The sequence below is a fragment of the Lepisosteus oculatus genome, chromosome 8 (genome assembly GCF_040954835.1).
Source record: "Lepisosteus oculatus isolate fLepOcu1 chromosome 8, fLepOcu1.hap2, whole genome shotgun sequence".
Lineage (NCBI taxonomy): Eukaryota > Metazoa > Chordata > Actinopteri > Semionotiformes > Lepisosteidae > Lepisosteus > Lepisosteus oculatus.
Window position 1 is genome coordinate 26775585 of NC_090703.1, and position 26619 is coordinate 26802203.

At 40.5% G+C, this 26619-nt stretch overlaps 1 protein-coding gene across 3 annotated transcripts in view; it reads left to right on the forward strand.

Moving 5' to 3' along the window:
- smoc1 (SPARC related modular calcium binding 1) overlaps positions 1 to 26619 on the forward strand; it is a 305181-nt gene that overhangs the window by 244932 nt on the left and 33630 nt on the right. For all 3 annotated transcript variants that reach the window (XM_069193419.1, XM_069193417.1, XM_069193418.1), the window contains exon 13: positions 15096 to 15343. In XM_069193419.1, coding sequence (XP_069049520.1) covers positions 15096 to 15343 — 248 coding nt within the window. The remainder of the gene's footprint in view (positions 1 to 15095; positions 15344 to 26619) is intronic.

Consider the following 26619-nt stretch of genomic DNA (forward strand, 5'->3'; position numbering starts at 1 on the left):
CTAAAGTATTTAAGTCCCAGACCCTCATTTAACTTTAATGAACTGCTTTGTGTCATTAAATAATTTCATCATCTAATCAAGAAAATAATGAGCTAGTTGTGTCAAAATATTGAATACAGCAGGTGTCATGATTATTCCACTATCTCTGCAGCATGAAAATAGAAATGATTATAATTTCAACAACCACAGATATTTGTTGTATCTTATTTTAAGATAGCATATTGTATTGGTGTTGTCAGTATTTATGGACTCTATATATTATCTATATATCATAAAAATGAGAACATTACATATTATAGATTTCAGACTTTTGCATTTACGGAGATCAGCCAAGGAGATCAGCCGAAGGCTAGATGGGCCTCTTGTTGTAAGTAAGGTTTGGCCTCCCATGGATACATACTGTATTATTCCCTGCCCCATGCCTGGATTTCTTTGTAAAAGTATGGGGTATTAGGGTGTTACTGGCTCATATTCAGGGATTCAGAATTATCTCATACATCCTATTTGTATAGTATTTTCTTATTATTGATTTATATGAACAAACACATGCAAGACATCCATTTGTGATGCTCTTTTCTGGTTTTGAAACACAGTCTTGCAGATAAATAGAAATCTAAACAATAGAATATGACCAACAACGATGATCATTTGCCAATATAATTCTCTAAATCATGCATAGTTTCTTGTGTTTCTTTGGCTTGCTATTTTGTGTAACTTATTCTTTCCCCTTAACTCTGGAAATGAAACATTTAAATCTGATTCTAATCTAAATGTTATTTTACTAGAATTAATGAATTAATTTAGCTTGTATGTATAAAAATGATGTGGGTGGCATGGTGGCACAGTGGCATTGCTAGGGCCCTGTGTTGTAATTCCAGATCTGGGGTGCAAGTTGTGTGCAGTTTGTATATTATCCCACTGTTCATGTGGGTTTCACCATGTGCTCCTGTGTCCTTCCACAGTCCAAAGACTGAAAGTCCAAATACTGGTAGGTTAATTGGCTTCTTGGGAAACTGGCCCTGGTGTGAGTATGTGCTTTAAGAAAATTTAAGGATTAATATAAATTTTAGAAATTATTATGGGTGTTCTATCTTCATTATTTTTTTAGTTAGTTAACCTTTTAGTTAGTTCTCTTTGCAGTGACTTCATTAAGTCATGAAAATAAATATAGGCAGTTCTTAATTTATGTGTAGATACATTCCTCATTCCTAATCTGCATAATTTGGAAAACAAATAAATGAAGAATAATTTCCCATAACAATGCAATCCACTTCCAACCAAACATTTGTACTTGAAAAACACAACGTTTTGGCCGTGGAGCCTTCTTCAGGTGAAAGACAAGGCAAGACAAAATAAAATGAATTAAAAGATACTAAATAAAATACTTAGTATACTTAATAATTAGAAATATAATTTAAAATATACCATAAAATGCTCCTTTTCCCATCAGCACTGAGATGAAGCCAATCGAAGCAAAGGACTGAGCAATGGGCTGCTTATTCTTTAGAAGCACTCTGTTACTCCTGGGGAACTGCACATGGCCCATGTGAGAAGGGAGCTGTGAAAGTGCCCATAAAGCTTCTTTCATAGTTCCAGCACACAATTAGTCATTGCCATGGTACATTTCAGCAAATAGCTGTCCCAACTCATACCTTCTCCCGTAAGTGCCCTGGCATTCCCACGCATACTAAACTCCACAAGCTCATCCAGGAATTAATTATCCAACCATGTCTCTCTCTCTCCAACATTTAAACACTCTTCACCGGCTTACCTACACTCACTATTGAGAAGTCTTCCACAGCTTTCTCTCGTGTGCTCTAATACTTTCGACTTGACTCCTTAATTACTTGACCTGGTTCTCCTACTTTTGACTTCACTGTTGTCTAACGACTTGGATTTGGAATCTTGGATTTAGATTTGCTCGAACTCCCTTTCTCACGGCTTCGCACAGGGGTTCAACCACTCACCCCTTTCAGTATTCCTGATAGAATAGTGAGCCTAAAGACATGGACACAGCGGGCCAGGCTGACTCTTTCTCTATCCTTCAAGAACACTCCCGGATGCTCGGCCAACTCGCTGCCACGGTTCAGCAATTAGTAGTTCATGTTGCACATCCACAGCCTGCTGCTCCTATTACTGCAGCTGCTTGCCCTCTACCACCTCCTCCTCCGGAGACGTTTGATGGAAACCCCGTGAAGTTCCAGACTTTTTTCGTTCAATGCTTGATGGCTTTCCCACTCCCCCTGGACTGTTTTCTACTGATCGTGAGAAAATAGCATTTATGGTTTCTTACCTTACTGGTCGAGCACTGGATTGGGTGTCTTAACATCCTCATTCGGAATATCCCTGAGTCTTCTAACATCCACCCTGAAATCTGTCTTCGGTCTGCACCATTCACATTACTTGGCTGTATCTCGTCTCACTGCCCTTACCCAAGGCTCTCGGTTGCTTCAGGATTACATCATAGATTTCCTCTCGTTGGCAGCTCAAATCTCCTGGAATTCAGGAAGCCAGCAGCCATATCACCCTGCAACCCACTGAAGCTAAGCAGGTGTGAACCTGGTCAGTACCTGGATGGGAGACCTCCTGGGAAAAATAGTAGTTCCTGGTTGAATAGTAGACAGCCCCTCTCACTCTCTGCATTGGTGCAACCCATCAGGAAGTCATTCAATTTTTTCTCATCCAATCCCCTTCCCACCTGCTGGTGCTAGGTTACCCTTGGTTACGGACTCACAATCCACACATTTCTTGGTCACATAATGAGCTTACTGCTTGGAGACCCAGCTGCCTTACTAATTGCTGTCAAGTCCCCAAGAAATTCTCCCAATGAGTTCTCTAAAATTCCCCATATTCTGATTTGCATCTGGCTTTCAGTAAACAGAAGGCTCTGTCTCTCCCTCCACATCGCCCTTATGATTGTCCCATCGACCTGCCCCCTGGAACTCTTCCCTCTAGAGGTCACATTTACTCTCTTTCGTTAGCTGAATCTCAAGCAATGGAAGAATATATTCAATAATCCCCTGCTTGTGCTGGCTTCTTTTTTGTCCAGAAGAAAGATGGAACTCTCAGACCCTGTATTGATTAACATCACTATCAAGAACAGCTACCCCCTCCCTCTCATTTAATCATTTTTGGAATCTATCCGCGGCGCTACCATTTTGGTAAAATTGCATTTACCAAGTTTGACCTCTGTGGTGCCTACAACTTAATCATATCCAGGAGGGCGACGAGTGGAAAATGGCATTCATTACTTCTCATGGCCACTATGAATATCAAGTGATGCCATTCACTTGTTCAAAAAACAGCTCCCGCTGTTTTTCAAGGTTTCATGAATGACATCTTTAGGGAAATTCTACACAAATATGTCCTTGTATACCTTGACGAAATCCTCATTTTTTCTTGTAATCTCCAGGATCACGTCTCTTATGTCCATGAGGTCCTTTTGCACCTGATTGAGAACAAACTCCACGAAAAGCTGGAGAAGTGCACCTTTCATAAGATTACTTTATTAACCATATACAATTTCTTGCATTAGGAATGTGTCTTTTCCCATACCCCAGATTACTCTCCATGAGACACACAGGCACACAGATGGGGAGAGAGAAGCTTGGGGTCAGAGCGCAGGGTCAGACATTTATATGGCACCCCGGAGCAGTTGGGGTTAAGGGCCTTGCTCAGGGGCCCAACAGAGTAGGATTTCTCTGCCAGCTGTAGGATTTGAACCAGCAACCTTCCAGCAACAGGTACAGATCCTTAGCCACAGCGATACTGCTCCACCCTAGAATTAATTTCCTCGCCTACATCGTTTTTCCTCTGGGTATTGAGATTGATCCTGCCAAGAGGGCGTCCATTCTAAACTGGCCTACTCCTAAGAACTTGAAACAGATACAGTGGTTCTTGGGTTTTTCACATTTTTATTGACGTTTTCTTAGAGCTTTCTGTTCGGTTGTTTCTCCTATTACTGCCCTGACCCGGAAGAGCCCAGATCTTGGTAAATGGAACCCTGAAACAGATAAGGCTTTCAATCACCTTCAACAACTTTTCTCCTCGACTCTGCTTCTCCGCCACCCCAATCCCTCTCTTCCGTTTACCTTAGAAGTTGATGCCTCGGCCTATGGGGTTGGTGCTGTACTGTCTCAACGCCATGGAGAGAGAGGTGTCCTCCATCCCTGTGCTTTTTTTTCTAGGAAAATGCTCCCCTGCAGAAGCCAATTATGATGTCGATTACAACCGATCTTATCTCAAGAGACTTCTGGTGGTTGTCACTGAAGACCTACATCGCTAATACATGCAAACTTGTCCCATTTGTGCCAGAGCCAAATCATCTCACCCAAAGAAAGACAGTTTGCTCCAACCACTTCCTATTCCTAAGAGACCTTGATCACACATCTCAGTGGATTTTCTCGCAGACCTTCCCAAGAGCCAAGGCAAGACTACCATCATGGTCGTGGTGGACAGGTTTTCGAAGTCAGCTCACTTTATTTTTCTTCCTGCTCTTCCACTGTTGGACCTTTTTGTTTTTCAAATTTTTAGACTCCATGGTATACCCACTGACATTGTCTCTGATCGAAGACCTCAATTCATTTCAAGGTTTTGGAGAACATTCTGTAAATCACTTGGAGCTACCACTTATCTCACCTCTGGTTATCACCCAGAGGCTAACAGCCTTACCGAGAGGATCAACCAAGAACTACTCACTTACTACCATGCCTATGTCTCTGCTTCACAGTATGATTGGGTCCCTGTCCTCCCATGGGCCGAGTATGCTTATAATAATATAATATAAATTATTTTTTTATTTCTTTTGCACATTTACTTGAACATTTCCATCAATTGTACAAGCACTTGGAAACTGTCCAATCCCTAGTTCGTCTGCATTTTTTATGCTCCGGGCATTCTCCCGGTCTGTGTCTTCTAGGATATAATGCCGGCGATTTGTGTTAAATTTGGGTTTCCAATAACACCGCAGCAAACTCTTGTTTTTATGTCCACTATAACGGACAATCTCTCTTGCTTTTAACTGAGAGTTTCATTATTTCCTAAAATGAAAATGAGACAGAATTCTGGGGTGTCCCTATACTAGTGATTACAGTACCGCATCAGAATGGTGATTGGCTGCCATCATCTGAAACCCCTCTGATTGGAGAAAAAAAACTTGCTGATCTGTTCTACATAGCAGGAAGAAAACAGCATATGCTGCTTCTATTCGAAACGTGTATTTTAAAAGTTTAATTAGGAAATAAAAACCTTACAGCGTACACAGATTTCTAAACTGATCAGGAGGAAGAAAAATCACCTGTGTTTTGCGCATAAAAAGTGGTTATTAACTATCGAAACCTGTTTTATTTATTTTATTTGTATTTATATTAAGAGTTCCCATCACCCCCATTTCCATTTAAATTGCAAACCCGTGTTTAATTAAATAGTTTTATTGATTCACAATCTGGCAATGCAACGTAAATCGTTATCTTTGTCTTCTGCATAATAATGTTCACCTCTCTGTCCAGCAAATTAATAATAACCTTTATTTTCGTCGTCTCAGCTTTAAAGGTACCCCCGTCGCGGAAGAATTTAACCTCGGAACGTTTACCCAGCGTAATATTGTATTTCATTGCACTTTGACAGATTGTCTTTAAATCAAGTTGTTTTCAGAATATCCCCACCACCAAACAAGAACAAAATTGCAACGATTTTATTAACTGGCTGTTTCAGTAACTTAAAGTATATATTTAAAGTAATAATTTAACAATATATGTACATTTTTAAAGATATGTTTATGTTGTGAATGTCTGTAGATTGTATCTTATTTTTAGTTTTTGTTTTGTTTCACGTTAATTTTATAAGGGAATCTTGATTAAAATACTTTTATTTTTTCACAATCTGGCAATGTCAGACAGAATTCACATTCGCTGCAGCCTAATAGCCTCTTAGATCAGAAAATCAAGGAACAAAACAATTATTGCGACCGGCTCCTCAATGGAATCATTTTAACATGCTAATGCCTTGGTGTAACACTCTTTGTCTACAGTACATTGTGAACAAACCGGTTTCACTGGTATTTTCAACCCCCAGCCACTGTTGTTTCATCGGTTGTTATCCTGTAAAGCACTTTGAGGAGCCACCTTTAAAAGCGCTATACAAATAAAGTTTATTATTATTAATATTGATGATATTCTTCCTCCCAGGACTTGTAAAATTGTTGTTGTTATTGTTGTTATCCTGTAAAGTGCTTTGAGAAGCATACTCTCCAGCATATTGTATTTCATTGCACTTTGACAGATCGTCTTATAATCACTTGTTGTTAGAATATACCCCAAGAGGATATAGAAGATATCCCCCAAGAGGTATCCAGGTAACAGTGAAATTGGCGTACAGTCTGGAGAGATCGCCCGTTTTCCATGTAAATAGTTCCCTGGTTCCGCACCCCTTGGTCCCTCAATTCAATTCAATTCAAGGTGTTTTATTTGCATGACAGATGGGTACAAGCAGTGTTGGGTATGTATATTGTAACGCTTACGGCAACAGGCACTGTGTAAGAGCCGACGCACCAGAGCAGCGCACCGAGGGAGCATCTGCATTTATAACTTAGTTTTTAAAATTAGTCAAGCAATATGAAGCATCTCCTTTTACTTAGTGCCTGAGCATAAAAAGAATAGGAGCATACTGCAACGCGTGTGAAGTCCATAAACGATATTAATTTTGGAACTTAAACATACAGTATATGGCTGGTCTCGGTACTTTAAAGAAAACATACACACCAGTATTCCATTTCTCCCTAAACATTTTAAGCATCGAAGTCTTTAACTAACGCGATACCGGAGTCAACAAGCATACTTTTAGAATTTGATTAAAAGGGAATATAATATGGAATCTCGTATCTCAAGAAATTAATAACGATATAATTATATTCATGTTGCAAAAGAACTGCAACGGACATAAAAACTCCCTTGCTTTTAACAGAGCGTTCCATAATTTCTAACTACGAAAATGCCAGGTGAAAGGATTTGTAAACGTATTTTGTTAAATCAAGTCAGTTTTTTCTGCAACACATAAGATACATTTTACCAAGAAAGTTTAGCCTTTGTCACTAATGAAACCACTAAATAAAGACATAAATATAGAAATCTTAAGATTTGTTTTATTTAATGTTGGTAGCAGGGTGAACTGTCAGAGTGTATATTTTGTTGCAGAGTTGCTGCAAGATGTTAACAGTGAAAAAGGTATTTAGAAATTAGTTATTTCAAGATGAAAATTTTCAGAATAATTGCAAATCTAGCAGGATAGAGAAAGCACAGAAAACTGGCAGGAAGTTTTTTTTTAAACAGCCTTTCCACCTCTCTTACACATCAGTATCCATACCTAGTTATTTAAACAAATTGCCTCTAATTATAAACATCTTAATATGCTGGCTCTGTGGATCCGCATCAGCTATGTTTGCCCATTCCTTCAATTCATGTGCATCCAACACACAGTTCAACGCTAGCAACTACACAAAATCTAAAATATGAGCTCTACTTGCCACTTACAATACCAACAGTACCAGCTAACTTTAGTAGTGACATTTTCATGGATCTTTTTAACAATAAAATTTACAACATCAGACCTCAGACACAATTAAACAGGCCTCAAAAAAGTCTGGTACAAACATTTTCAGCATGGAATAAACCGTTACTTTAATGGTATAAACCTTAAATGGATTCATATTCTCAATAAGATTTGGTGCTCAGTAACATGACTTAGAAAATGACAGAAGACATACGTATCATGCTTATCCTTCTATTTTTCATAATCGTAAACTCCTTAAGGCAGTTACATTTTCTCTGTTCTGACCTGGAGTTACAGAGAAATTTAAATTCTAATAAGAGATTTGTAATGAGGAAAGTCATACCAATCACTCATACAGTACCAGAATTTGCAATTAAAATACAAATACTTTCTTTCTGTATGTGTTTATTTTGCAGTTTGATTCTATGGCATTCCTTTGGGGGTCTATACTCCAAGGCATGACTTTTTTATGGGAACATGGCATTTTTTTAAACATATATTTTTGTGGTAGGAGGGCGCAAAACATCAGTATTTACTGCTATTAATTACTGTACGATTCATAGTTGAAATCTGAGCCTAGATAAAAAATTAGATATAAAGTTAAAATCTCGACAAAGCAATGTAGGAAATACAGAGAAAATAAATCCCTTCTGTCATCTAAAATCAGTTTCGATCAAGGTCTCTAAAACGAACAAGAAAAAGAGGATTTTCGGAGGGCAATTACGCTGTGTTTATATAGAATAAGTGATTTATGAGCAATCTAATTTCTTGTTCGTTTAAAACAGTGAAATGTCAGCTGCAAAAGATCGCACCAGAAACAGCACTCTCTCTGCCTGTCATAGACGTTCAGGAAAGGCTGAATGAAGTCATGTCAAGTACAATAATTCGGTGATCAATAATAACAGTTGTAGGACAGTATATAAGGAGGATAAGGATTTTGAAGTTTACTCGAAATCTGATAGGTAACCAGTGCAAGGACTTGAAAACAAGTGTAATGCATCCCTGATAGGATTCTTGCTGTCATATTCTGAACATATTGAAGATTGCTCAGTGTGGATTTAATTTCCCCAGTGAACAGGATGTGCATTTATTAATTCTAGAAAAAAAGCCTTTCTTGATTTCTCTAGTTCTTAGTTTCTGCACATGAATCGAAGGAATGGGCAAACATAGCTGATGCGGATCCACAGAGCCAGCATATTAAGATGTTTATAATTAGAGGCAATTTGTTTAAATAACTAGGTATGGATACTGATGTGCAAGAGAGGTGGAAAGGCTGTTTCCTTAAGCCAGCACTATAAAATATTTTATTCTCAGTGAGATGCTGCCATTTCATAGTGGGTTTCTAACACTGTGTATAGTTCCATCCACACAGTGCCTTTACTTCCATTTCTAATCTCTTTATCCAGTACAGAGGATTTGGAGCCTATCCCAGTAAGCAACGGACACAAGGCAGAATACACCCTGGACATAGCGCCAGTCCATCACAGGACAGACAGACACAAACACACACACACCAGGGCCAGTTTTCCCATAAACCAATTAACTTACCAGTATGTTTTGGAGTGCGAGAGGGAGTCATATCACACATATGGAGAAAAACCATGTAACCCAGAGAGAACATGTAAACCCCACACACACAGGATTGCAGGAATTGAACCTAGGACCCCAGTGCTGCAAGATAGCAATGCTAACCACTTTGCCACCATTATAAATGGATGGATATCTTAGTTATCTTTCTAGTTCACAGGTTTGCATGCATAATTTAATTTTGAAAGCCACTGAGACATCAGGTACTACTGTTGTATTTATGAAAAAGAAACAAAACAAAAAACATACTAACAACTGTGCCATCCTACTCCTTAGTCAATACATTTTATTATTCATAAACAGTTAACATTGTTAGCAAAATATTTTGAATTATATTTAACCCTATTTTTTCTTTAGTTTTGTATTTAACTTATTATATGATAGTCAGACTTAATGTATATTTGAACAATGAAAATATATTTTTACAAGATTTTACATTAAGCACTTAAAATGAATATGGTTAATAATAGTAAACTGTAACATGCTGTAACAAGATCGGTTAAATTGCGAAGAAAATGCTTTCAGAAAAAATGTTTCAGGTGTGAAGAACATAGATCTCCAATGCAATTTCAACCAAACCTGTTCCCACACACCCTGCCCCCACTACCATTAGAATATACACAAAGCACTGAAATCTTTCGAGCTAATGATCAGGTGACCCGAGAGAGAGCGAGAGAAACACCAAGGGGGTGCGGAACCAGGGAACTATTTACATGGAAAACGGGCGATCTCCCCAGACTGTCCGCCCGTTTCACTGTTACCTGGATACCTCTTCATTTAGAACTCACTAACACTGATTTTTAGTTTAGAAGGATTCAAGTAGGGTTTTAGATGAAAGGCAGCGACCTTAATCAAGCCCAAATCATAATTGAACCCATTCAGAGCCTACATTACATTTTAGCCTTTCATTCTGAGCAGAAGACCCTCACACCTGAAGAAGGGGGGGGATGTTTTTCACTGGAAATCTCGCCTGCTTCTACTTTACAACCGGAGTGCTGGCTGTGACGAATTAAACCGGTTTTACAGGTTTCAATCACAGACCATGTGACATGGGAGTCAGGAAACTAACACACAGCGCCACCGGATTTGATAACGCTACAAAAAACGCTATAAAATAATGTGACTTGGCACAGAACAAGTTTACAGCACAGTACAATAATAAATGCTGATCATGACTTTAGAAGCATAAATTGCCTTACACTCAATTTATACACAAGCTGTCTTTAGCCCTTTATGCTGGTTCATACAGAAATGTAGAGATCCAGGCTCAGAACACACAGCTTCATTAGCGAATACATATGCAGGACAACTAGAGAAGACGTTTTACAGAGGATGGATTTTTAGAAACATCCCATCAGTGACATCACTGAAGTCAACTCCTAGGTACTGTAACTGTCGTGTGGATAGTTTCACAAGAATCAGACAAAGGTTTAAGCATCGCTTGTTCTAGATAAAACTGCAAAAAAAAAACCAACAACCTATAATGTACTTCTTTGCGGCTCTGTTTGCCCAAATCATATATTCACAACGTGAAATCTAGAAAATAATATTACGTAACCAAAATCCGCAATATGGAAACAGAACCTGTGTAATTGTTGATAGATGATGTACTCGTAACATTTTTTCAAGACGAACTACAACATTTAAAAAATGACTTGTATGTACTTGATATCTCTAATCAATCCATGGGTCCCAGCACAAAACGAAACTAAAACGCATACCGTTTCGCGCTTCTTATTAGTTGCTCAAAAGTAATTTGACTGTATGAAATGCATAATATAAACCTAGAAACATATACGTGAGCAGTACTTAAGCACTGTAGTATCGGTGTTAAGACATACCTCTCAAATACTGTAAATCAAGTTAAAAATATCTCAAGACCGATTCTGGTCATAATGAAACCATGTTTCGTGTGTGTTTTCTTTAAAGTACCGAGACCAGGCATATACTGTATGTTTATGTTCCAAAATTAATATCGTTAATGGCCTTCACATGCGTTGCAGTATGCTCCTATTCTTTTTATGCTCAGCTACTAAGATTTCCCTTCAGTGGTAAAATTAGATATGAATATTCAATACTTAAACAGGCACAGTTAAGACATTAAATATACATATACATACTGTATACAGTACAGTTTGCATACGGTAATATGTTTATGTTACGCGATTAAAAAATAAATAAAAATGAAAAGTCCAGCACCAACTGGATTCGAACACACAATCCACCAGTTGGTAGTTATGCACCTAGACCAGTAGGCTACAAGACAGCTCGCATGAACAGGCAGGCGAAACAGCCCTACACAGCCCTGTCGCAGCACACGAATTCTTTAGATACGCGATTCCATATTATATTAGCAGAAAAGCTTCAAACTACCACTTTTTCACACGCTATTTCACATGCTAGTTAAATACTTCGATGCTTAAAATCGTTAGGGAGAAATGGAATACCGGTGTGTATTTTTCCTTTAAAGTGCCGATTCCTGGAATCTGACTGGCTGACACCCCTCTGAAGTGGTTCCATAAAATCTGGTATACGGAAAAGAAAGCGTTGATAAATACAAGTGTCTTTTAATACACTCTTTGCTGTGCTCTTGAGGATCCTTGTGATATTTTAAGCTCTAGTTGAATGATAGGTGTCGCATTTTAAATCATTTTCGTAGTTAGAAATTATGAAATGCCCTGTTAAAAGCAAGGACGTTTTTATGCCCGTTGAAGTAAAACAAAATGCCTGACAAAGTATGGCTTGGACAGATTCCAAGTGCTTGTACAAATGTGCTAAAGAAATTATACTTTGAGTATACAGCTTGTCCAAAGTCATCCATTATTAATACTATTAGTAATATCTTCAGTAAAGGCTTTGATGCATAAATATTTCTGATAAAGGTAGGTTATGTACTTTTGTCCAACTGAGCAATCTTGCTTTCATAAAATATACCAACATTTTAATGACTGATGATTAACATGCTGTAATACACAGTTCAAAATTAAAGGCTCAAATGCTGTAAATGAGAGGTTAAGCTCCCCCTGGCGGTTTTACAAGGTGACGCCGGATAGTTTCCGGCAGAGCGTCAAATGATACGTGACACCGCGTGACACCGCGTGATACCGCGACACGCCCACCGGGGTATGCCGCGAAATACCTCACCCATTTTGAATGGCTGCATCTGTACAGTTAACATATCTTCCACTACTCTTCCGTTTCTAGACATCAACTTCTCCATCAACTACCCCCGACTCTCCACTTCAGTTTTTTACAAACCCACGGATTCACACAGCTACTTGCTGTACAGCTCATTTTACCCCAACCACACTAAAAACTCTCTTCCTTTTTCACAGTTCCTCAGGCTACGACGATTATACAGCGACGACATAGACTTCGAGAACCAAGCCCTTGAAATGTACTCCTTTTTCATCAACAGAGGATACCCCAGCAGTGTGATTGACAGGGCCCTTGCCCAACCCAAAACTCCCCCCCGGACCATCAACCCGATCAGGAACTCCCACCGTAACAACCGCATTCCTTTGGTGCTTCCCTACCACCCTAACACACTTCCTATCCCCAGGACTATTAACCATACCTTTTCCATCCTACAGGATAATCCCTCCATTGGGGCCCTCTTTTCTGATCGTCCCATCATCTCATATCGCCGACCACCTAATCTGCGTAACCTCCTTGTTCACAGCTCTCACAGTTCACAGTTGACCGGCCTCAACAACCATCCACACCAGGCACGTTCCCTTGCAACAGAGCTCGCTGCATCACCTGCAAGTACACATCCAACACCACACTCATTCAAGGCCCCTCAGGACAATTCCGGATCACCCAGATGGTATCTTGTACCTCCAGCAACCTTATTTACTGTATCTCTTGCAGTAAATGTCCAGCCAACTACATTGGAGAAAAAGGAATGAGGAGAGAACACGTCAGGGCTGTGAAGATTAAAGATCTCTCCAAGCCCATTGTTTCTCATTTCACCTCTGACGGCCACGAGCACTCTAATCTCTCCGTCTGTGTTTTCAAAGACGGTTTTCCAAACTCATACATCAGAAAGACTACCGAAACCAAAATTATTCTGCAGCTAGGATCACACATTCTGCCTTCTCTTAACGACAGACTACTGTTCTGTTAAATTTTCTCCATTCATTGAAAGTTTCATTTCACACCTCTCTATACCCATTCTGACTTCACACCTCTTGATTGGCCTCTCTTTCTGTCCCCTGCTCCCGCCTCTCACTCCTCCTCCCTTCCAGCCTTTGTTCTCCTGCTACATTTCTTTTGCCTACTGCCTTGTCTCTCTCACACCTGAAGAAGGCTCCACAGCCGAAATGTTGTGTTTTCTTTCTTTTTTTTTCAGCATGGAATGAACCTATTACTTGTTCCTTTGCAGCCTACGCATACTGACGCAGCTACCCACCTGAACTATTATTTTTATTGTCAGCTACCAAAAATTCCCTTAAATTACATAATTCCATATTAATATTCCATATTAAGTGGATTTAATGAAGCAAAGCAGAGAAAGATTGATGTAGTCATTTCACTAACATCTAACACACCACAAGTGCCACCTTTTGTCCGTCTTTGGCCAGTGAATCACACACTCTACCGTTACGCCACAAATGCAGTAATATGAATTAACATGTGTACTGAATGGCTGCATCTGTTAGATTTTGCTACTGTTCTTGCAATTCATCAGTACTCTTTTACAATCTCAGCGTCTAAGCCTTATATTCACATTCTTAACACATTCATATCCTAGCTTTTCATTTGCTTTGGTTAATTTTTTTAGAGAGATTGAAGATTTCAGTTTCAGCCATATAAAGCTGTAGGGGTTTTGTGAATTTACTGGCATAATATTTAGTTGTAACACTAAATTGTGTGAATTTACTTTGGCTATTAGGAATCAATTGGAAGAACAACAAGGAGTCTTCAGAAGAATTTATAACACACAAAATATGTTGTATGTGTTTATTCTACTGCATACATGTTGTATATAGTTATTTATTATCATGTAAATTTTGCTTTGTTGCTGATAGGTTAAACTTTCGAAACTCGGGTCCAAAGTCATGTGACAGATTATTAGCCCTGTTTCGTCGGTTAAACCAACTGATCACAAGCATTGCCGTGATAAACAGTGTCCCTTTTAATTCAGTTTGAATTTTAACTGTACGTACTATCTGAGTATTTTCCCAGGGCTTTAAAATTTTTGGTGTCATCATCTTTGTTTTAAAGGTACCCTCTTCATGGAAGAATTGTGACCTTCAACGTTTACCAAGCCTATTTTAAGCTATTTTTTTTAATTCAAGTTTATCAGTATTCATGTAAATTGTGTTATCCATGAGGGTGAACAGTGTTAAAAATACACTAGAGTGGTGCACATCTGTACTTTACACCTATTCTCAATCCTCATGATGTGAGATGAATGCAAGTACACTGATCCAGAGATTAAGCAGCTGCTTATGTGTCACCCACATGATGTCACTCAGGTGGTGTGAACCTGTGTAAATACAGTATATATTGTCTTGAACACTCCGCCAATTGTATTTTTGCTGGCTGCATTAAGTGAGTTAAATTGAAAACTAGTATCATCCTAAATTAAGATGTGCTGTTCTCCACATTGGTGAGGTTCAGATGCACGAATTAAAAATATTTAGACTGATTTACTGTATTTACATCAGTACATGATCCTTGATGATTGCTATTTCTAGTCATTTTTCACAGTTGGGAATTGGTATAACATATTTGGATGGACTCCAGATTCAAATTCCCTTTCCAAGAACATTTTCAAGTCTATTTACGCAGTTCAATATTAAGTTCACCAAAAGGGTGGATAAAAAACACTCTTTACAAATTTGGGGGAACAATGTGTTTTACACCACCCTGTTACTCTGGCAAAGCCAAGCAATTCTGTTTATAGTACCCTCATCTGTGGCATGCCTGTGATTCATAGCACCTCTCCTCCACAGGTTCATGGAGCCAGACCCCAGTCACACTCTGGAGGAACGAGTAGTTCACTGGTACTTTGGGCAGCTAGACAACAATGGCAGCAGTGACATAAACAAAAAGGAGTTGAAACCTTTCAAGCGCTATGTCAAGAAGAAAGCCAAACCTAAAAAATGCGCACGAAAGTTCACAGATTACTGTGATTTGAACAACGACAAGGCCATCTCTCTGCTGGAGCTGAAGGGGTGCTTGGGTGTCAGTCGGGATGGAGGTGAGCATATTTCTTCTTCATGTGTAAAGCAAATGATTGAAAGTAGATTTCAATCACCATCTAATTATATCTTGCTTTTTAGAGTCTCATATTGTCTAAGAAATACAGTTCCTTCCAAATGTATTCACCCACTTCCAATGATTTACAATTTGAATTACAAATGATATACAGTACACATATTTCTCAAACTGAATATGTTTTAATCAAAACTTGAATGGTGAAACTGAACAGTTTTGGGGTTTACTTTAACAGTATAATCAACAACAATGCCAAGATTTTTTAACTGTTGAGAATTTCAAATTCTTGTTCCTCAGTTTTTTATATTTTATTTATAACCATTAACAAAACACAAACATCATTAATTGGCATTTAATGAAGCAAAATATTGTATACACACTGTAGTGTGCTCTCACGAGGCACCAGTTCTGTAGGGGTTTGGGCATTTACTGGGACAATTATTAATTGTAGCAGTAAATCACAAAATTGATTCTTTTGATGGCTTTAGAATCCAACCATGCGATATAACTCAAACAACGCACACACACAGGTACTAATACACAAGTATACATTTATTAATACATAAAATATGCATATAAACCTAACAGATCTTATCGAGAGGGTTATCAGAATACAAAAGATATATATTCATTCAGTTACGAAGAGTTACATATATCAAGAGGATATATGTTCGGTATATCATTCATTTAGACTGTTTCGTAAATGAACTTGGTTATAACTTCTACATTGGATACTCAAAACAAGTACATAACTCTTAGGAATTAAATTGATATCAACTGGTTGGGATAACAATTGAATTCTCGAGCTGTAATGCATTGAAGTTGAATACTCATCCAATCTCTGTGGATTCAGATCTTCTGCGGGCTCTCTGGCTCCATGCCAGGTTGTGCTGTGCGGCTTGCGACAGTGCGCTGCTGATGCTCACTGACCGGCTAGTTAGTGTTGGCTTTAACTAGCACAGTTTGTGCACAGGAGAAAAGATAGCTGTGGGTCCCAGCAAGTCAGGAAAAAGACCGGTACATTCCTGATGTAGAGCTAGTTCTGAATAGTGATTCAGCTGTCCACAATTCCGACCTGTTCGCGAGGCTTGCTGCTGATGCTAACCTCGGGTGGATCCTCGGGTTACTCCCTGGCAACTTCCGCTCTAGACTCTGGCCGTTCCGTGGTTGTCCGGGCTGAGTCTCAGGATAGTCAGGAGGCGCCCTGCGAGAATGTCCTTCCCTTGGGAGCCTTTCTGCTCCTGGGCCGTCCTGCCCTGGAATTGTCTCGCACCCCTGGAATTCTCCCTTGAATTCCCCTACTGGAATAGTCCTTAGAATAGTCTCCTGTGTTGCCTGTTTTTACCTGCAGGAACTTCAGCTCGTTCATTGGCTGAAAGTTTCCTGGGCATCAGAGTCCCACGTGGGTTACTCGGCCCTACCAGTCCCTGATTGGTTGATCAAGGTGAGATATGAGTCACTTACTCCTGACACTTAGGAATGCAGTCCAGATGTCGATCTGGCACTCCCTAGACAGATAGGCGCCAATGGATGACCATTGATCATGATAGCCAGGCTTAGCTAAGTGCATCCCCATTTAGGAGCTGTCCCTTATCAAAAGAAAACATCTTTAAATCAGCCTGCATGAATAGCTTGAAGAGAGAGATGGGGCCTCATTTGGGAAAGCACAGCAACACTTAATTCTGTCTTTTTAACAAGCGTTGCCGCTACAATACAGTATAAGAATAGTCAGAGCTACTTAACTAATTTACAGAAACAATTTAACATAATATGTCAATGGTACATTTATTTTTCTTATTTTTAACATTTTGAATATTTTTAACTATTCCATTCTAAACAGGTTAATATCTGGAGTGGACTTTGTCCTTTTCATTTTATAGATATGGTATTTTAAGATAAGATAAAATAAGATCTATCGTAATCCATAGAACCCAAAACATTTTATTTTATCCATTTCATTTTATGGATATGGTATCTTCACATAATTAAAAATAGATTTATTCTTATAAATATAAATCTTTGGTCCATGGGTTCAGTACATTGATAAAACAAATGGTATAAAGTTTCTTTATTTTACAAAACACACATTGATCATCTAAGTTGAGCCTATTATTTAATTTTATTGGTAAGACAATACCAATTTGCCATTTCCATACTTTCTGCCAATTAATATTGTTACATTTAAGACAATCATTTAACTTCTAAGACAATAGAAGTTAATTGATTGGTTGAGTAATTAGAGTATATGTTTTGTTATTGCCTTATTGCCCCTAAGGAGAGTAACCCCCCCCCAGGGATAGCATCAAACACTATTTCATATTATTTGGGCGTAACTGAAATCTTGAAGGTCTCCAAAAATTCTACAAAAGATAATTTGTCATTCTCAATTAGCAATTGACTCACCAGTATAATACCATTATTGAACCATCTTTGAAAAAAAAAATTATAATGTATATCATTGTTGTTCTAAATACAACATGTCTATGGGGAAATGTGTTTATAGGCCAGTGTCCAAGGTATAAGTACTTGTTTATGAAAATTGGATAACTTAATAGGGATCTTGTTAATATCAAAATTGCATTTCAGTAAAAACTGAAGTCTGCCCACCTTCTCACAGACAAATTTAGGGATCACATTTCAAAAACTGTCTATATTTTTAGATAATTGTTATTCCAATTAATTTTAAAAACTGTATTTGAAGGTTTAAAATCCAGAACATGTAGGTAACCTTGATCCTGTTTATTAGTACTAGTTGGGTTTTTTTTTCAGATAGTGATATTTATTTTTCCAGATAAAATCATATAGAAGTTTATTAAGGTTATTTATTACAGATTGGGGTACCTCTAATGCCAGTGCAGTATATACTGACCATGATATTCCTTCTGCTTTTGAAAGAAGCGCATGCCCTGTTAATGATAGGTCTCTCATTAACCAAGCATGATTTTGTTTTCGGTTTTTCCATAATTGGAGTAAAAATTAATTAATTTGTCTGATCTTTATATAGATTCAAAGAGTGCGGTACAAACCAGTACTGCACGCAACTCAATACATCATACCGCATTGTACCGGGGTACGTGATTGGCTGGCCAAAATGACCAACTGGGGCACTTGTGGTGCATTGGTCGGCAGTGGAAAGATTTAATCATTTAATCTCATTTTAGTCACTGAGCATAAAAGGAGCATAACGCATCTGAAGGTCATAAATGATATCAATTTAGGAACATAAACATATTATGGAAACTGTATATTGCTGGCATTGGTAGTTTAAAGAAAAAATACACACCAGTATTCCATTTCTCCCTTAACATTTTAAGCATCAAAGTCTTACACATGGTTATTTCGGAAACGTTTTTACGTGCTCCTTCTGACCATATCACTGTACGTTTATATACTTTGTGAAAAGTGATCGTTTTAACATTTTCTGCGAATACACTCGTTATCGGAGTAGACAAAAGCATACTTTTAGAATTGGATTAATAGGAAATATAAGATGGAATCGCATATCTAAAGAAATTAATAACGATATAATTATATTCAGGTACTGTACCACAAGCAGTAGTACAAGACTTTCTATTGATATTTGTATGGCTGTTTCACCAGACTGCTGCGTCAGTGCCTCTGTGGTGTGACGGGTTAAGTGACTAACTGATTGACGTAAGGTTGGGTGTTCAAATCCAGCTATCGCTATGAGTTTTCTTTGAAAAACTAAAATAGCAAATATTATGGACACTATATTGACATTTTTTATATTACTAAATATCACAACATGTTCATACTGTATGTACACAGCGGTACCGCAGGGTGTAAGGCGCAAACCCACGTGATCCCGAAAGCGCTACATCATTAATATAGTAATATCTTCCATGTCGCATTAACAAGTTTAAAAGGAGGAGACACTTTACACTTTAACTCTTCAGTTCACAGAGAAATTTCACCAGAGCCTCACAACATTGTCCAATAATTCTCTTCTTGTGTCTAATTTTTAGTTTAGCAGGATTCAAGCAGGATTTCATATGAAAGACAGTGACGTCACCACACTGGCAAGCCCAAATCAAAGTTTAACCTATTCAGAGCCTACATTACACTTTAGTGTTTCATTTTTAGCTGAAGACCCTCACATCTGAAGAAGGCTTCTTTTCAGCATGGAATAAACCTATTACTTGTTCCTTTGCAGACTACGCAGGCTGAAATAGTGTTGTACAGTGATAATAGACGTGGGTAATGTCATCCCCATTAAACTATGTGCTTATCGCTCAATTCCTGCTAAACTAAAAGTGTGTATTGTCTGTTTAGGGTTCTGTAGCATTCCAGTTTATGTTGTGTTTGTACTTGCAGAATAGTGATTACAAACATTAAAATCATACTTGCTTTATACTGTCCAACTGAGCAATCTTGCTTTTATAAGAGATACCGACTTTTTCATGCTTAATGTGTACGATGCTATAATACAGTTTAAAATAATTAAAAGTCTAAACAGTATCAACTTGAATTCTTATCTCTATTAATATATCTATCAAGTGGTATTAAATAAATACAGCTTTTTAGTATAGATTACACTTTTCTAAAATTTGTTTAAAAAATAAAAACTATTACAATCTAATCTTTCCAAGTTTGATCCCAAGAGGAAGTATAATATATCCTGCTTTGTTTAGCGATGGTATGAAAAATAAATCTAAATGGTGATAAAGCCATGCTAAAAGTTTATTAAGATACTTTGAACTTTCTTAGAAGACAAAGATAATGATTTATGTTGCATTGTCAGATTGTGAATCAATAAAGACAATTTAATTAAACACGCGTTTGCGATTTAAATCAAAATGGGGGTAACGGGGACTCTCTTCTCTCTCTTATTATCAAAACTCATTCAATTGTGGTTCTTTCGGTTCCACGGAGGGCTTCTCAGATAGTTGGGCATTCAGGTTGAAAAGTTTGAGTCGTATTTGTCATTAAATTGTCATTCTGAATATTGAAACTGAGTACTAAGTAGCTACTGCATTCATCTGGTAGTTATTATCACAAAAATACTTTTGTTAAATTAAGATCACAACCAAACAGTACGTCAAAATGCCCCATTTGAAATTCACCTACAGTATTTAAAGTCCATCAGAAATACACCTACAGTATTGTAACATTGCCATAGCCGGCCCAGGGACGCCAAGATGTAGTGTGCTCTCTGAAGGCACCAGTTCTGTAGGGTTTGGGCATTTACTGGGACAATTATTAATTGTAGCAGTAAATCACAAAATTGATTCTTTTGATGGCTTTAGAATCCAACCATGCGATATAACTCAAACAACGCACACACACAGGTACTAATACACGAGGATACATTTATTAATACATAGAATATGCATGTAAAACTAACAGATCTTATCGAGAGGGTTATCAGAATACAAAAGGTATATATTCAGTCAGTTACAAAGAGTTACATATATCAAGAGGACATACGTTCAATATATCATTCATTTAGACCGTTTCGTAAATGAACTTGATTATAACTTATACATTAGATACTCAAACCAAGTACATAACTCTTAGGAATTAAATTGATATCAACTGGTTGGGATAACAATTGAATTCTCGAGCTGTAATGCACTGAAGTTGAATACTCATCCAATCTCTGGGGATTCAGATCTCCTGCGGGCACAAAGAAACAGTTGCAGGCTGTTGCTGTCCAATCCGCGCTCTCTGGCTCGGTGCCAGGCTGTGCTGTGCGGCTTGCAATGGTGCGCTACAGATGCTCACTGACCGACTAGTTAGTGTTGGCTTTAATTAGCAAAGTTTGTGCACAGGAAAAAAGATGACTGTGGGTCCCAGCAAGTCAGGAAGAGGACCAGTTTGTTCCTGATGAAGCACTAGTTCTGAATAGTGATTCAGCTGTCCACAGTTCCGACTTGTTCATGAGGCCTGCTGCTGGTGCTAACCTCGGGTGGAACCTCGGGTGGATCCTCTGGTTACTCTCTGGCAACCTCCACTCTCGACTCTTAGAACAAAGGAAAGTTCTGGCACTCGGACACACTGGCCGTTCCGTGGTTGTCCGGGCTGAGTCTCAGGATGGTGAAGAGGCCCGCTGTGAGAATGTCCTGCCCTTGGGAGACTTCTGCTCCTGGGCCGTCCTGCCCTGGAATTCTCCTTTGAATTCCCTTTAGAATAGTCCACAGAATCCTCCACTGAATCCTACTGAATCTCTTAGGCTCTCTGTGTTGCCTGTTTTTACCTGGAGGAACTTCAGCTCGTTGATTGGCTGAAAGTTCCATGGGCATCAGAGTCCCACGTGGGTTACTCGGCCCTACCAGTCCCTGATTGGTTGATCAAGGTGAGATATGAGTCACTTACTTCTGACACTTAGGAATGCAGTCCAGATGTCCATCTGGCACTTCCTAGACAGATAGGTGCCAATGGAAGACCATTGATCATGATAGCCAGGCTTAGCTAAGTGCATCCCCCTTTGGGAGCTGTCCTAGGAAACCTTATCAAAGGAAACCTTAAATCAGCCTGCATGAATAGTTTCCCTGTGGCTGCACCACAGAGATGAACAGAGAGATGAGGCCTAATTTGGGAAAGCTCAGAAACACTTTTGCCTTATTAATAAGCCTCGCCGCTACATATCCCCCCTTTTTGAAGGTCACGAGGTCCTGAGGCGTTGTTGCCTTCAAAACAAAACAGAGTTAAGTGATGTTCCTTGTCATTAGAACATTAACCTTAAATGTTCACATTACTCCTCGAGAATTCATACCGGAACCAGTATTGGGAACAAACATGATGAATAACATCTGGAGTATGTATAAACACGGTAGGAGACATCATCTCAGTCTAGGAATTCACATCAGGTAGTTCACTGTCAATATCTGATACCTCTGTAGTAGATATTTGGGGAGAAGTCACTTCCTTTCTTTTGACATGCTACCTTTGACTCATTCATGCTACCCAGAGTACATCTTGATGTGAGAGTGCATCATTCAGAGTACACTGTCAGTCATGATCCAGCTACCCGGCAGCAGTGTTACAATAACACCAGTTCCTGTTCCCAGCCCCCCCGATAAACCACAACACCTGTGTTGGGTATCTGCTAGGGTGGTTTGGAGGTTTGTTCCATTAAAGCAAACTAACTACCTGTACCTCTTCAGGACTTACTGTTTCTTGGATTTCTATCCAATTCAATAGTGTGGCACCTGAAGGCATCCATGACCTCAAGTTTGGTCTTATGTTGTCTGGTTCTAGACAGTACAGTGTTAAGTTCAAGAGCACTGTGGCCTCCTCGGGAACTTACAGGAAAACTATTTGGTGAGGTAGCTGCATTGTGGTAGCTGTATCATGCCTGTCACAAGTCATGGTGACAGTTAAATGTGGTGTGCTTACCAGCCATTTACTTCCCACCTGCTCTTCATGGGGTTCATTAACCTCCCTCTGCTCGTTAGTAGCATTACACCCTTCATTGGTGAATCGTTTAGACACAGCCAATGGATAGCTTTGGTAGCCATACCCATCTCAAGATTTGGAACCAAATTCAATCTTGGATTGCCTTCTGGGTGAGCTATGAGCGATGGGGTCACATACTCCTCTACTGAGAAGAGTGGAATCAAGTGGGTTGGGATTTGTGCCATGGCTAGACTGGCTACAGTGGCACTAAGCTCCCTTAACAGGTCTTGTGTCAACATTCTGGCCTGTTGCACACAAGCATAAACCCACTGTATAACCCTGGCAATCACGTCCACTGGTTGGGGAATAAGGTTTAACCCTGTTGCATAGGAAGTTGCCTGTAGGGTTTTCCCTAAGCTTTCCAACTTTTGCTGCTGTTGATACAGTCTTTCACTACCCTCTGGCATCTCTGACACCTGCCTTCCTGGGGCAGTCAGGGTGAGAGTGCCAGTAGCACACAAACCTACCAGAAAAAGCAAGCGTGCAACAGTGGCGGCAGCAATCAGTCCTCCCAGTCTTTTTGGGTGGCTGATCCCAGTCCTCTCCTTCTGAGTGACTGTTGCCTTTCTAAGCTGGCGCAGCATGTACATGGTGTCTTTCTCAGTATGCCATGTGGCATCTTGGGCACCAACATCCTGGAAATCTGGGGAGATCTGACGCAGCTGCTGATGCTGCTCCTCCTTTTTCAGGGCATCTGCTTTTTCGATTTGTTCATGTCTGTGCTCTAGGAACCCTGCAGGGGGTGGTGCAGCGGTGGAGCATGCCTGACCCTCGGCTAAGTGGTAATCTGGAGCACCTGAGTGATCTGGGATTGTTATCCCATTCTCACTGTTCAGGCCCACCCTGCACACCTCCTGATTGAGGAATCTCTCTATCGGCATGTTTACAGTCGTTCGCTGGGCGTAGGTGTAGGACACCTGCTCGCTCTCCCCTTCCCTCACTAGGGGTTTAGGGAGCTGCCCTACCAGTGGGATAGCTAGTTCACTGTCTTTGAACTTACTATCACCCACCAGGTCCATGTCAGTGCAGGCGGGGATTCTGGCACCCCTCTTTGTGATGTACTGCACTGGCATGCGGGTGGCTTGACCATCCAGCTCCAGTCTGGCTGAACCACTGTTGGTCAGACTCAGACTGACAGACTGAGCTGGAGGCTGTAAGAAAACCGGCTCGGCTTTCATTCCCTGTCCCTTCCTGGGGACTGGGTGTGTTGGCAACCCTGCCGTTGAGGCAGGAACAATCAGGTCAGTCTCACTCACTACCTGGTAGTTGTGAGAAATAATGTTACCTGACTGCAGGTTCCCTGGGTCACAGCAGAGGGAATCGGCATCTGGGATCAGGTGTGTCCACAGCGCAGTAGTCTCAGTGTCCAGCTGGACCTCCTGTCTAACCTGTGAATGTTGCACCAGGGACACCTGGTGGTGGCCCTGTGACAGCTGCTCAAGCAGATCCTCACTGATAGAGGACCTCTCAGGGCTAAGGGTGAGGGCTACATCACCAACCTGCTCTCCTGCAATCTGGATCCCTTCCACCACTGCAGGGTGGTGTTCCTGACCCTTCTTGGGTGCCAGGGTGCACAGGGAAAGCTCCTTTTCATCGCCAGGTGGGGAGATCTGCTCCTCTTTAGGGATGTAAAAGGGGTGTGCTTTACCTGGTGGATCAGGCGGGTGCTTGGAGCACCGCTCCTGTGGCATGGAGGCTGTTGGGACCTTGGCCGGGACACGACTTCCCTGTATATCCGGGGAACAAGGGAATATTTTTATTTCTTGTCCACAGGGAACAGAAGGAATCTTCACATAGGCTTCTGTGTTCGGTGGGCACTGTGTGAGCACAGTCTGCCTTTTGGCCCCCCTTTCCTTCTGTACAGAAGGCTTAGGAGCCTTGACCTGTTTCCACACCTTGCCTTTCTGGTGATCCACCAAAGGTTCCTCTCTGTGTCGCATGCCCTTTTCTTTTTCAACCCGTTTGAACTTGCCGTGTGACATCAAACACCTTTCAACCTCAGTGTCAATCAGTGTCTCACTGGGTAAGACATCTCCCATGGCAGCCTCAAGATAAAAGCTTCCTGCTTTTCCTCTCTGTTTTACTGCCTGCTTTGTGACTTCAGGGGTGGAGTCAGCACTCACTTGGGAGTGGCTGACCTCATCCAGGCAGGAACCCTTACGCTCAATCAGATAGACTGAGGGACGGAGAGGGGGCGGGTCTCCGCCTCCTCCAGTGGAGAGTATCAGCTCATTCACGCTTCCGGCAGCCTTGGGGTGCGGTTGTCCCTGTCCTAATAAAGCTTGTTCAAGCCTGGCCAGGCGGGCGGCTACTGAATCCTTTTGTTCAGCCTTTTCTAGCCCTTTCCCTCCCCCGGTGTTCTCATGGCAATTAGGACGCTGGGTGCAGTCCTGTGTGCCTGCTTTGGAACGGGGCTTAGCCAGCTCAGGAGCCTGTGCTCCTTCGAGCAGGAGGGAGTTAACCCTGCTGGCTCTGATGGCGAACACAGTCGCTTTAGCAGCTTTTTGCTCAGAGCGACTTTGGACATCATACTCCCAGGCTTTCTGCACGAATCTCTTAATATCAGTCATTTTCATGGTCTGTGCATCTGTATGCATTAAGATCATCTTTCTGACTGACGGGTGGAGATTAGCAATGAATAAACCCTTGAAATGTGAGTTCTCTTCGCAACCCTCATCATTTCGCCCTGCAAAATAAGTTCGTCTAAGTCTCTCGTAATATTCACGAGGGGACTCTGCTCTCCTCAGAGATGAACTTGGTTATAACTTCTACATTGGATACTCAAAACAAGTACATAACTCTTAGGAATTAAATTGATATCAACTGGTTGGGATAACAATTGAATTCTCGAGCATTGAAGTTGAATACTCATCCAATCTCTGGGGATTCAGATCTCCTGCGGGCACAAAGAAACAGTTGCAGGCTGTTGCTGTCCAATCCACGCTCTCTGGCTCGGTGCCAGGCTGTGCTGTGTGGCTTGCAACGGTGCGCTACAGATGCTCACTGACCAACTAGTTAGTGTTGGCTTTAACTAGCAAGGTTTGTGCACAGGAAAAAAGATGACTGTGGGTCCCAGCAAGTCAGGAAGAGGACCAGTTCGTTCCTGATGAAGTGCTAGTTCTGAATAGTGATTCAGCTGTCCACAGTTCCGACCTGTTCACGAGGCCTGCTGCTGGTGCTAACCTCGGGTGGATCCTCTGGTTACTCTCTGGCAACCTCCGCTCTAGACTCTTAGAACAGAGGAAAGTTCTGGCACTCGGACACACTGGCCATTCCGTGGTTGTCCGGGCTGAGTCTCAGGATGGTCAAGAGGCGTGCTGCGAGAATGTCCTGCCCTTGGGAGTCTTCTGCTCCTGGGCCGTCCTGCCCTGGAATTCTCCTTTGAATTCCCTTTAGAATAGTCCACAGAATCCTCCACTGAATCCTACTGAATCTCTTAGGCTCTCTGTGTTGCCTGTTTTTACCTGGAGGAACTTCAGCTCGTTGATTGGCTGAAAGTTCCATGGGCATCAGAGTCCCACGTGGGTTACTCGGCCCTACCAGTCCCTGATTGGTTGATCAAGGTGAGATATGAGTCACTTACTCCTGACACTTAGGAATGCAGTCCAGATGTCCATCTGGCACTTCCTAGACAGATAGGCGCCAATGGATGACCATTGATCATGATAGCCAGGCTTAGCTAAGTGCACCCCCCTTTGGGAGCTAGGAAACCTTATCAAAGGAAACCTTAAATCAGCCTGCATGAACATTTTCTCTGTGGCTGCACCACAGAGATGAACAGAGAGATGAGGCCTAATTTGGGAAGGCTCAGAAACACTTAATTCTGCCTTATTAATAAGC